This window comes from Nannobrachium achirus, assembly GCF_963921795.1.
Source record: "Nannobrachium achirus genome assembly, chromosome: 4".
In the NCBI taxonomy this organism is placed as follows: Eukaryota; Metazoa; Chordata; class Actinopteri; order Myctophiformes; family Myctophidae; genus Nannobrachium; species Nannobrachium achirus.
The window spans coordinates 6,095,245-6,107,970 of record NC_137813.1 but is presented as its reverse complement, the minus strand read 5'-3'; the positions used below and the strand labels follow the sequence as shown (position 1 = coordinate 6,107,970).

The window sequence follows — 12,726 nt, the reverse complement described above, 5'->3', positions numbered from 1 at the left end:
TGTTACAAAAGACGCCATCTAATCTAAGGCATTGTATTTTTTAATAAGACGGGCAATATTAAATCCAGCTGGTTATTGATTAATCACCACAACCGAGAGACGGAGGCGAGTCGTGGCGTGTGTTTTTCAATCAGTCTCACTTGAATTCGTATCCGTTGACTGGCTGGTGATATATAACTTAACTGACACAAGGTAGGCTATGTATTATAAACATAGCCTACGTGTGTGGATGAGTGAAATCGTGATAAAGGGAATTCTCTGTCTGTTCTCCTCTCCATCTCCGCGGTGCCAACAAGGCTTCACTGCACTAGTAGGCTACTGCGCACGGCTCTGTTTTGTTGGAAACATGCGGCGCGCGGCCCCAATAGGGTCGGCTTGGAGCGGAGCGGAGCGGAGGAATGGAGCGGAGGAAATTCCTCGCTCCAAAGCCGCTCAGACCCATTTGAATTTGGATCAACCTACCTGTGTGAGTCTGCTTTTTCTCACATGAAGTTCATCAAGTCAAAGTACAGAGCCACAATGACAGATGAGCACCTTGTGGCCTGCCTAAAACTTGCAACCAGCTCATACAACCCTGACTTTGACAAGCTAGCCTCCTCTTCCCAGTGCCAGGTTTCCCACTAAGGTAGAGAGACTGACATGGAATAAAGGACAAAAAAAAAAACTATAAAAAAACTATAAAAAAAACTATAAAAAAAGAAAAGAAAAAAAAAACTAAACTGTGTTGTCAGTGCATAATATGCAGAGTGTGCAATAAATGGTCATGCTGTCTGTATGCCCAATGTGAGAAGTTGCAATCGTTTCATTCAATTACAATTCCTACTATACAGTATGATTACAGTACAGTACAGTGAGTACAATGTTATAATATCTATTAATATTTTCTGTTTTTTACATGTATATTGAATGGGTGTTACGGTAGGACCTACATTTTGGGCTGGTAGCCCTCAGCTAGGTGGCACATTTTCAAAGTAGACCTTGGGTCAAAAAAGGTTGGGCACCCCTGGTGTAGAGTATGTGTGGGGCAGAGGCCAGGTGTCACTGTCACCTATCAGTGGTGACGCTACACATCCGTGTTGGGTGACAACGTGGGTGTCGACAGTGGGCAGGGGTGGAGAGTTCAGGTGAGAGGTCACCTTTCTCTGCATGGGTGTGTGTGTGCGTGCACGTGTGAGTGTGTGCGTTCATGTGCGAGCCAGTGGCATCAGTTCAGAAAAAGCTAAGCGTGCGTGCAAGACACCAGTCATGTTGCCATACCTTAAGAAGTACATTCTATTTCCCCCCGTTTCTATGGTTTTGGATATGGCAGCCTGGAACGGTTGTTCAAGTGCAGCTAAACTTGGCATGTTAGTAAACGTGCCACAATACCTTGTTAAAGTGACAATTGTGTTACATTTTGTAATTTAACAACATAATAACCAGCACAGACAAAGAGACATTCATGGATTTATATTTTAAAGTAACTTTTATTTTCCCCCCTGGACCCAGGGTACGGCTGTTGCATACCCCTGCCATACCCAGATGACGCCCCTGGTGCGAGCCATGCCCACTGACCTTGCAGTTGGCCAGCTGGTAGGTGCAGGAGCGCAGGAACACGGCCTCGTGGGGGGGCTCGCCGAAAGCCGCCCTGCGGGGGACGTTGGCGCGCGGGTAGGCCAGGCGCAGCCGGCTGCCCTCCAGGGTGGCGTACACGGAGTGGGTGAGGGAGGGGTGGTACGACTCCGGGTCGTAGCTGTGCATCTCGTTCATCCAGCCCTGGAGACACCAGAAAGTAACACAGAACGACTGAAGCCCGTATCAGAGTGTACGGTGGAGAGCTATCCACCGCAAATTTGAGGTGGAAAGCTTTCCACCTCAAGTCAGAAAATAAGTGCAGGCCATCATAGTCACGGCCCACGGTGAAGTCCTTTACCCCGTCCAGACCGGTTCAGGTCGACCAATCAGTGAACGGGGTGTAGAGCCTGTCTGTCTGATAGTAAAAACAGAGAGATGTGTTGGGACTCACGGTGGAAAGCTCTCCACCGTGAGGAATGATGTAACGTTGTAGTTTCATGACTCAAAAAGACTCAAAAAGACTCACCGCGGACCCGACTATGATACGGGCTTGACTGACTGACTGTAGTGGAAATGATAGGATCAAACACAAACATTATCTCCAGTGGCGTCAGTTCAGAAAAAGCTAAGGTATGGCAACATGACTGGTGTCTTCGCGCGTGTGCAAGACACCAGTCGTGTTGCCATACCTTAGCAACAGGCATGATACATTTATTTTAAGAAGTACATTACATTTTTCCCCCGTTTCGTTTTTGATAAATATAAAACAAACAATTTTGAACATACAAGCCCAAATTAATCATATTTGAACATGGGGGATCATGACAAGCACTTTAGAGTTGAGGCATGACTTTTAATTTGACTCGGTTTCACTGGTTAATATACTGTAAGATAGTCGAACTAGCCGATCCCCCAATACCATTATTTCGCGTATAGTCGTGTCGTCCCAACCCCTAAGCCAGGAGTTTTCAAACTTGTTTTGACTCAGGGCACCCCTGGAAATAACCTTTAAGCTTGTAGATCTGTTATTGTTGGTGAAGAGAATTGTCCGGAGATGGGAAAATAACTCATCAAGTACAGTGCAAATCAGGGCTGATTTACTAAGCATAGTGAAGTGATTATGATGAATTCCAAATGTTATCAAAGTATTCTGAGACACCCCTGGACTGGCATCACAGCACCCTAGGGTGCCACAGCACCCACTTTGGGAAACCCTGCCCTAAGCACAGCACCATCCAGGGATGTGCTGGCCATGGGGAAAAGCGGGACAACTCCCGAACGGCCGGTTCATTCCCGGCCGGTCCATTAGGAAAAAAAAAAAAAAAAAATGTCGGCCTTTGTTCTATTTTGGGGGCTGGGCGGCCAACAAAGTAAATCGTCACTGTCGGGCAGAAACCTCGTATCTCCAAGTTTCAAATGTGTACATTTGTTCGCAAAGCCAAGCCCTGCTTCATCATACAAGGCTGTCGCACAAAAGTAGTGAAAACAGCAGATCTACAAGCACACAACGCCTCGCGGTGCGAGGCGTTGTGTGCTTGTAGATCGGCTGTTTTCACGAGCTTAAATCATTTTAAAAATGGTTTTGGACATACAAGGTTTCCACCCAACAATGACGAAATATAACTCATGTAATTGGCCCACTGGCTTGTCACTTGTCATGATCTGAAATGGCACATCTTTGAGTAGCAGCAGCGCTATATAGAGAGATCTCTCTCTATAGCGCGCAATGAGGGCCTCTACAACTCTTTTTCCCTGGCTGAATCAGGGGCCCAGCACGTCCCTGGTTATCAAAGTATTCTGAGACACCCCTGGACTGGCATCACGGCACCCTAGGGTGCCACAGCACCCACTTTGGGAAACCCTGCCCTAAGCACAGCACCATCTGTTTATCACTGAACATTTGTCTTTGAAATGGATGCTGCTGTTTGTTCCTCTTGTCCCCCAACACTGAGCTCACCGCAACTGTCATCGAAATGTAATCCACCTTTGAGTTGCTTATGTCACAGGCTTTGCAAGAACACTATACAGGAAAACGCCTCAATGCAACCTAATTGTCATACTCATGATGTTCACTCAGATCAGCTGACACAGGGATGCTGACAGAACACTCACTAAAAACCCAGGACAAAAATACACTCGTCCTAGACTCTTCTCCCTCCTGGCCCCCAAACTGTGGAATAAACTCCCTGTCGCACTTAGAACAAGACTCCCTAGCTTCCATCGTCAGACATTGTCCTCTAGTTTCATATCCCTTTGCAAGTTCTGGCTGAAAACGTGTATTTAGTCAAATATCTCCACTTTTCCATAAGCTGAACACGGACGACTTTCAGACCGGGCGAGTGCAGGATCAAAACTTCCTTTGGAAAGCACTAACGTATGGGGCACATAATTGCCAGGTGCTTTTCGATTGGCATATTTAATCACACCACCTGCCAATTCTGTCCCCTGTGAAAATCACTGTTGGGTTTTATGCAACCATGTGTTTCACTTTAGCATCACTGCTGCCCTAGTCAGGACTTCTAGGACATCTGATAAAATATGCACACTGACACTGAACTTGGATCAAGTTTCTGCTGAATCAATATATCCGGAGTGTGCAGCAGAGAGAGATCTATCTCTATAGCGCTGCTGCTACTCAAAGATTTGCCATTTCAGATCATGACAAGTGACAAGCCAGTGGGCCAATTACTGTACATGAGTTATATTTCGTCGTTGTCGTGTGGAAACCTTGTATGTCCAAAACCGTTTGTTTTGTATTTATCATTTTAAAAATGATTTAAACTAGTGAAAACAGCCTTGTATGATGAAGCAGGGCTTTGCTTTGCGAAAAAATGTATACATTTGAAACTTGGTGATACGAGGTTTCTGCCCGACAGTGACGATTTACTTTGATGGCCGCCCAGCCCCCAAAATGGAACGAAGGCCGACATTTTAGTTTACATTTTTTCCTAATGGCTGGCCTGGACCGGCCGGGTATGAACCGGCCGTTCGGGAGTTGTCCCGCTTTTCCCAATGGCCAGCACGTCCCTGACCCAACATATTCTTTTGGAGCAACGTCATCATCGACATTGATGGACTGCCATAAGCAAGTAAGTATAAGTGTACGTGTGTGTGAGTGTAACGGAGGTGATCTGAACCTCCCCACCCGGCTTCAAACCCGGGTCTCCCGGATGAAAGTTCAATATCTTAACCATTACTCCAAAGGGATATCCCTCTGGGACAAGGGAGATACTAGACTTTTGAGGCTTCAGGCTGGGGCTGCGACTCTCTCCGCCACATGAGAGATGACACATTACTGAATTTCCCCCTTGGGATAATAAAGGTATCTATCTATCTATCTATCTATGAGTGTCGCTCACATAGCTTACCTCCAAGACGTGCGGTTCTTTGAGATCCTGGTCCGGCGGTGGCTCTGCTGCGTCCAGGCTGACCGCTTGGCGCGAACACTGAGCCCTTCTTCTCCTCCCGGCCCGGGCGGAGGAGGAGGTGGAGGTGGAGGTGGAGGAGCGTCGCGGGGCCAACATGAACACCACCACCAGGCCCAGCATGAAGCCCCCGGCCAGGCCCAGCGACAGCCCCGTCACATAGGAGGGCAGCGGCAGCACCATGAAGCCGTAGGCCAGCAGGCCCACGCAGAAGAGCCAGGCGTAGGGCAGGGACCCCCGGCGGCTCCCCCCCCGGGGAGGGGGAGGAGGACCAGGGACCCCCAGCAGGCTCCCAGGCCTCCTCTGCTGCGTCGTCCCCCCTCCTCCTCTCCTCTGGACCACCTGGATGAGGTCTCCGTAGGCACAGATCTCGTAGCGGCCGTCGTCGTCTCCTCCTACCTGGCTGTGGGCCTCGGGGGAGCAGGGCTGTGTCACAAACAGTTAAGTTAACAATTTAATTGTCATACACATAATGAACGGTTAGGCCTAGAATTATTATTGCGACCGTAGGTCGCATTTACTATCAAAAGCTCCAGGGGCTGTCTGTCAGTCCGTCAGTCAGTCAGTCACACTTTTGCCCTGCTCATATCTCCACAACCGTTGCCCCGATCCATGCCAAAATTTCCACACAAACTCCTTGCCTGCCAAACTACAACCTCCATGGACCCCCTGGGGGACCCCCAGATGTAAAAAATGACCAAATGTGCTCACACGTCACACGTCACACTTTTTCCCTGCTTATATCTCCGCACCCGTTGACCCGATCCATGCCAGATTTTACACACACACTCCTTGCCTGCCAAGTCCCTGGGGGACCCCCAGATGTAAAAAATGACCAAATGTGCAAAAATGACCAAATGACCACCCCAACGGGGCTGCTCACGGGGAATTCCCGGGGACCACCGACTCCTGCTGCTCCAGAACGGATGCAAAAGTGGTGGCACCCCCAGTGGAGGACCCCCTGCCACTGCAGCGCACATAAAATGCCGTAACTCGGGCTAGGAGCGTCCGGGAGAGCCGGGGCTGGTACCTATTCGTCCGCCAAGGCAACGCGGAGACCCCACCCCTCATTTCTCACATGGCCCTATTCTAGCGCCACCTTCAGGCCGATTTTTAAAACACATTTTTGGACACTGCTCCTACAGTTTTTGCCCTAAAATCACGAATATGACTACACAGCATGTCTACACTCATGTCATCAACATGGATCAGGAAGATTTGGGAAAAACACATTTTTGCCCTATTTGTGGAGATAAGCCACCTACGGTCGCTTATCTCCCGATTAGGGAGTCTTACTAGTAGAACCCCCGAGTATCACTATGCAATCACTCTAGTTTTAGTAGAAAACACGTTTTAATCAAGATCGCACGGAGAAGAACTGCATTTCCCATACTCCTAAACATGTACATCCGGTGAAATCGACCTCTGTGATTGGTCTAGCTTCTTCTTCTTTCATGTATCTTGCGGTTACCGCAGAAGTAGCTTACTGCCCCCTGTCTGCCCGGCAGATTATTGCACTTCAGCAGAAATCCGTGAGCGAGTGTCTTTCTTTTACAAATATGATGAACTATGTTAAAGATGACGATAAGAGCGTCCACAGAGATGAAAATCACTACATGTCAGGCCATATGCTGGCCTGGATAACTAAACTGAGCGTGATTTAAGGGATATGTGTCAATCGCAATGCATTCTGGGAGTGTAGTTTCTGCAATTTTTAAAATAATGATGTACACAGTCTTGTACCCTGCCCGTTTTTTCAGCTTTTCTTTTTGGGATGAGACAACATTGTGTGAAGCATGACCAAAAGCTTTAACGTTTTTTTTTTTTTTTTTTTTTACAAATGTTTACAAAAAAATAGATTTGGCAAAAATAAATCTCAAAAACCTCTCAGACCGACTGTAAGTATAATCAAGTAATATAATTGTGAAAGGCCTACTAACAGGTGAGTGGAAAGAGGACTTGGAGGCGCTCCTATGGGCTCTTCTGAGGGGCGTGTCGCACACGGTGGTGGGCCTGGGCTCGCCCTCGCCCCTCCGTCGGCACCGGAGCTGCTGTGTGCCGGGGGTCCCACCGCCGCCGGGGGTCCCACCACCGCCGGGGGTCCCAGAACAGGGGGCGTCCTCGCTGACGCCTTCCCCCCTCCCGAAGCTCCCCAGGGGGATGAGCTCCCCTCCTCCTCCTCCTCCTCCTCCCCTGGCCTGCTGCTGCTGCTGCTGCTGCTTGGGACTCTCATCGCCCATCATCTTGCTCAGCATGCTCATCCCTCGGTCCTGCATGTAGGGAGGGATGGGACCATAGGAAAATGTCACGTCACGATTATTGTGACCAAAGAAATCACAAGGATTTATGATATTATCGCGATAATCAAAATATCCTCATTATTAATAATGAGGATATTTTGATTAATGAGTCATTATCCTGGGGCGGAACATTTGCCAAAAAATATCAGACAAGCTTGTAGATCGGCAATTTTTTTGGGCAAAGACATTTGATAGAGTGTGAAAAAAGACTGTATAAAGTACGTGTATCATATGTACTTTTTTACCAATTATAGAGGTGTTTAAGTGGTACCAGATAAAATGCAGCTCGGCAAATAAAAGGTGAATTCATCCCAGTGCATGACAGAGGACAATTTCACGATCAATTAAATCTCCGCGATACGATTATCGACAGGGTTCCCACCAGTGCTTAATTTGTCAATGAAAAGGTGGGGGATCCTAGGTTTCGCATGCACACGCGCACATGCATGCACGTGCACACGCGCGCACACGCGTGCATGCACGCGCGCACGCACGCACACCCGGTGTACATTTTCATTAACACATTAACTATATATATATATATATACAGTATATATCACTGTCAACAATAAAGCATCACAGAAGCCAAAAAAGTCTCTATTTGGAAGGACGAATACATAGATGACCATATATAAACAGCACTACTGCACAGTGCAATAGAATAATTATCTTATCTGTTTCAACAGAGGTGTGGTGTATCAAAATAGTAAAGTGAAAATGTATTTGTAAGAACACTGCACACACAGCCAAAGTGCCAAACTCACTGTTGCTAACCAAAATATCAGTGTACAACAGTAATATCACTAATGTCCAGTCCAACAAAAGCAGATTCAGATTCAATCTGATTAATTGTCCTGTGTAACAAGGATGCATTTCCTTTTCTTGTTCATGTGTGTTTTGTCCATGACTAACTGAATCCTCTTTATATGCTTGCAAATTCAGACACATGACATCTTTTTCCAGAGATGTTGCAATCAGTTCTATGAGTTCTTCATCGTCACAAAGGTCTCCCCTCCTGTCTCACAGTACTCTCACTGGCTCTCCTGTCCTCCAGTCTTCATTTAATGTAGTTTCCCTTAAATGGAGGGGACATAGCCTATAATTAGGACTGGAAGTTTTATTTTAAAAAAGCAAGCCTAAACTGGGTGACACGTTCTCTCACGTTCTCTCACTTCGCGTGCGTGCGTGCGCGCACGCACGCACGCACGCACGCACGCACGCACGCACGCACGCACGCACGCACGCACGCACGCACGCACGCACGCACGCACGCACGCACGCACGCACGCACGCACGCACGCACGCACACACACACACACACACACACACACACACACACACACACACACACACACACACACACACACACACACACACACACACACACACACACACACACACACACACACACACACACACACACACACACACACACACACACACACACACACACACACACACACAAAACAGCGCTGTCCCTGAGCAACAGAGCAAGCAATGTCACGACTCACGCTAATCATACCCACGCAGCAATGGGACATTTTTACACTCATTCACAGCATTTACTCATGGCTCTAAATCAATAACACTGCACAAGATAAATGCAAGTTAACAACGTGTGCTTAAAAGCCTTTTATGGCATTGAACTGAGCCTCTGTCTAAATCCCCCCTGCAGTAAGGAGCCCCCTTTCACCTGTCGCTGCTGTCCTGTCCTCCTCACCACCTCCTTCGTCCTCACTCTCTGATTTATCCTCCTCATCCTCCTCCTCTCGTTCCCCGTGCTGGTCATCGGGTGTGTCATGCCAGTGGCTGCCCCCTCCTCCTCCTCATCTGTGCCGCTGTTTACAGCACAGAGCCCCGCTGCTGCTGTGCTGTCGGCCTGTCGCTATCTGCCGAAATAACTTTGGCCTGTTTGGGGTCTGGCTGACCGACTGGTTTGAAGAACGTTAAAGTTTAGTTTGTCGCTTTGACATTTTAGCAGCCGCTTGCTTGCGTATTGTTTTGTTGCCCGGTAAACTCCATGGTAAACTCCCTGTGCAGTGTGCAGTGCAGCGTGCGACCGAGGCCGAAACAAAACAACTAGTTGCGTGAACCTGTGTCATCACGTGATTGATGTCTGTCAAACCCCTCTTTTGTTTTTCAGATTAAAACGCATACAAATATTTAAAAAAAATATCAAACAAGGGTCACACCAGAACAACATAAAACAGAGAGAACATAGATTAAAAAAACTGTTTATTTATAGATTTTTATTGACAGGGAAGGTCCCGGATCCTTGATTCAAAATCAAATAGGTGGCGGATCCAATGAAATAGGTGCCAGTCAGAAAAAGTGAGGTACCGGAACAAGATCCGGCTTGATCCGGCACAAATTAAGCACTGGTTCCCACACATCTTTACCAATTCATTTCCAAAACTTTTCCAGAAAATTTAACCTGATTTCCAGGACTATATAACAATAATTCAGCTCAATAACGAGTCGCTTACTCCTATGCACAATGCCCAAAGACAGGCAGTGTATGCCAGTGGTTCTCAAACTTTTCAGGCCGTGACCCCTGAAATAATCATATTTGAACTGGGGACCCCGGCACCCTGACAAGCACTAAGAGTAGAGGGATTTTGTATAACACGATTTTATTGTGAAAATAGCAGATCTACATGACAATTTGGCCAATGTTTAATTTGTCATTTCAGAGGTATTAACCAAATCAATAACCAAAGACAATGCATAGCTATTTTTTCCAGGACCTTCCAGGACCCTTGATCAATTCCAAAACTTTTCCAGTACTGGAAGAATATTTTTCTAATTTCAAAATATTTCCAGGAATGTCATGACCGTGGGAACCCTGTATGGATTATTATACCTGCATGGCCTCGGAGAACTTCCTCCGCGTGTCCTCCAGCTCGGCGATCAGCGAGGACCCCCGGGACTCGCTGGGGGACAGGGGGGGGACGGGGGAGGAGGAGGTGGGGGGCGAGGAGGAGAACCAGGCGTCGCTCTTCTCGTCCGCTACTCCTCCGCTACTCCTCCCGTCCTGGAGATGCTTCCAGGGATGCATCAGGTGGAGCTTGGAGTCCGACTTGGAGAGGTTGGCCTCGGGTTGGCCTCCACCGCTGCCTCCTCCGCCGCCGCGGCGACACATCTCGATGGACGGGGACTTGACCAGGCCGTGGAGGAGGGGCTTGTTGGCCCTCAGGAAGCCGCTGCCGCAGGGGTCCAGCTCGGTGGAGGACGACTTGACCAGGCTGCCTCCTCCAGAGGAGGAGGGGAGGAGAGTGGCGGCCAGGTCGGCCAGGGAGCCGGGCGAGGACGGGGAGCGAGGGACGCGGAGGAAGGCCTGCGAGGAGGAGGAGGAGGAGGGCTGCCTCGGGCCTCGCAGGTCCAAGCCCAGGTCTCCTCCTCTCTCCTCCAGGCTCACGTCTGGTCTGCTCCTAGGGGTGGGTGATATGGGACAAATACAATATCACCATATTTTTCCAAGCGGTATAGTCTGGGATCACTTCACTTTTCGGGGTTGTAACTTGTAACTAGTCTGGAGCGGAAATCACAACGCGTCATGTTGTAGTACTGAAAGGACTACAATTTGCCGGAAAGTTCAAACCAGATTCAGTTTTAACCCAAAATATTCCCCTGCGCTCAAGGACATACTTTTAGGGCCTACCTAATAAACTCCTTGATGCGGAGTAGTTTTGCTTTTGAAAAATTTGTTTGGTAAATGCATCTTTTAGTTAACCTGACTTTCGCCAGATGGTGGCAGCATTGCTTATGAGAGCGTTATGCAGGCATACGCAATGCTGCAAACCATCTGGCGAAAGTCAGGTTATCTTTTAGTCCAACTGTTAGCGACTGGCAAGACTACACTAGGCTACTCCAGCATTTTAATAGGGATTGGGGAAACAAACGGAGGGAACCAAATCAAAGCGAGGCCGCTTCTTCTAGTGGTTTCCGCGCTTTAGGCGGAAACCAAACGACCTGGTGTGAACGAACACCAGGCTTTCCCCCAGAAAGCCTGGTAGGCGAGGTTAGGTTTTTTTATGGTTCATTAACCACCTACAACTTAAGGTAACAAAAACTAAAAGAAAAAGGAGTGACAGACCGTTTAGACCAGTGGTCCTCAAAGTGGGGTCCAGGGACTCTCTGGGTTCCTTTTGGGAGGTCTAAATTGACCCTTACAAGTATGTAACTTTGACAGTATACGGGTCCATTTGGTTTCATTTGTATACTGTCAGAGTTAAAGGGAGACCTTGCCATTGTAAAGTTTGAGAACAACTGAGTTCGACCAAAATGCAGGTTTAAATGAATTCAACAATGAATCTCTGTATTAACAATTCAACAGGATTTTTTTACAAGGCACCATTGTATCACGATATATACGATATCTCTGAAAAGGCGTATCGTGGAGACATTGTATCATCTTCTCAAAGATATGTATCACCATATGGCCCCCCGGCTCCTACCTGCTCTCCCCCCCGGCTCTGGCTGCGTCCTTGGAGAAGGCCACGATGGGGCCGTCGTCCAGGCCGTCCAGGTTGAAGATGAGCTTGCTGTCGTCCATGCTGTCGTCGGGTCCCCCGGACACTAGGGCATTAACGACTTGTGATTTTTGCAAGTCGACTCGACTCAGTAAAAAGTTGAGTTGAAGTCGACTTTATTGTTTGATGACGTCATCACATCACACAAATCCTCCAATTATTTTGGGGGGGTCCCCAGATGATTAACTTAATGTGAAACATTGTTTTCTCACTCAACTGTAAACAAACCAACATAAAGTTTAAGTGTATAGAGGGTATCTATCTTCATCTATCTAGCAGATCTACATGCTCACAGCGCCTCGCGTTTGCGAGGCGTTGTGAGCATTTAGATCTGCTATTTTCACAATAGAACCGTGTTATACCAAATGTAACGCCTCAATTCTTAGTGCTCGTCAGGGTGGGGGGTCCCCAATTAAAATATGATTATTCTGGGAGTTGGGCCTGAAAAGGTTGATAAACACTGTAATATTAAATAAAATACAAATGATTTTTTTTCTCCAACTTCGACTTTCTCTGGTGGGAGTCGACTTGTGTAATGGAGTCGACTGAATCAACTTGTTGACTTGTTGGTTAATGCCCTACCAGACAGGGCATCAGAAACGGGGGCAGTGGGACGGGCAGAGCATCAGAAACGGGGGCAGCGGGACGCGGCGCGCTGCCCAGGCTTGGAGGCGGTCAGCGCTGCTTCTGCACAGGGTTCAGGTTCAGGGAACATCCTTTACCAGTGTTTTCCATCCAAGCTGGACACTGATGAAAACCTTAGTGAGATGAAAAGAAATAGGAGAAAAAAAAATACATCGTTTTCATATGCCTGGCCTTCTATTAACATTAACCACAAGAATGAACCCTAGTGCGTGCCATCATGCTGGGCACGTCGTAATAGATGACCGTTAGGCAAAATAAATAGGTCTACAA

The 12,726-nt window shown here is 47.8% G+C and overlaps 1 protein-coding gene across 1 annotated transcript in view; it reads right to left on the bottom strand.

The window, feature by feature from the left end:
• The window catches only part of LOC308282596 (testis-expressed protein 2-like), a gene marked incomplete at both ends in the record, with an annotated part of 29,305 nt that extends 17,471 nt beyond the window's left edge, over positions 1-11,834 (bottom strand). The window contains 6 exons of the mRNA XM_080722983.1: positions 1,555-1,785; positions 4,923-5,405; positions 6,920-6,962; positions 7,182-7,249; positions 10,143-10,710; positions 11,737-11,834. Coding sequence (XP_080579109.1) covers positions 1,555-1,785; positions 4,923-5,405; positions 6,920-6,962; positions 7,182-7,249; positions 10,143-10,710; positions 11,737-11,834 — 1,491 coding nt within the window. The remainder of the gene's footprint in view (positions 1-1,554; positions 1,786-4,922; positions 5,406-6,919; positions 6,963-7,181; positions 7,250-10,142; positions 10,711-11,736) is intronic.
• Between the last annotated feature and the right edge of the window lie 892 nt (positions 11,835-12,726).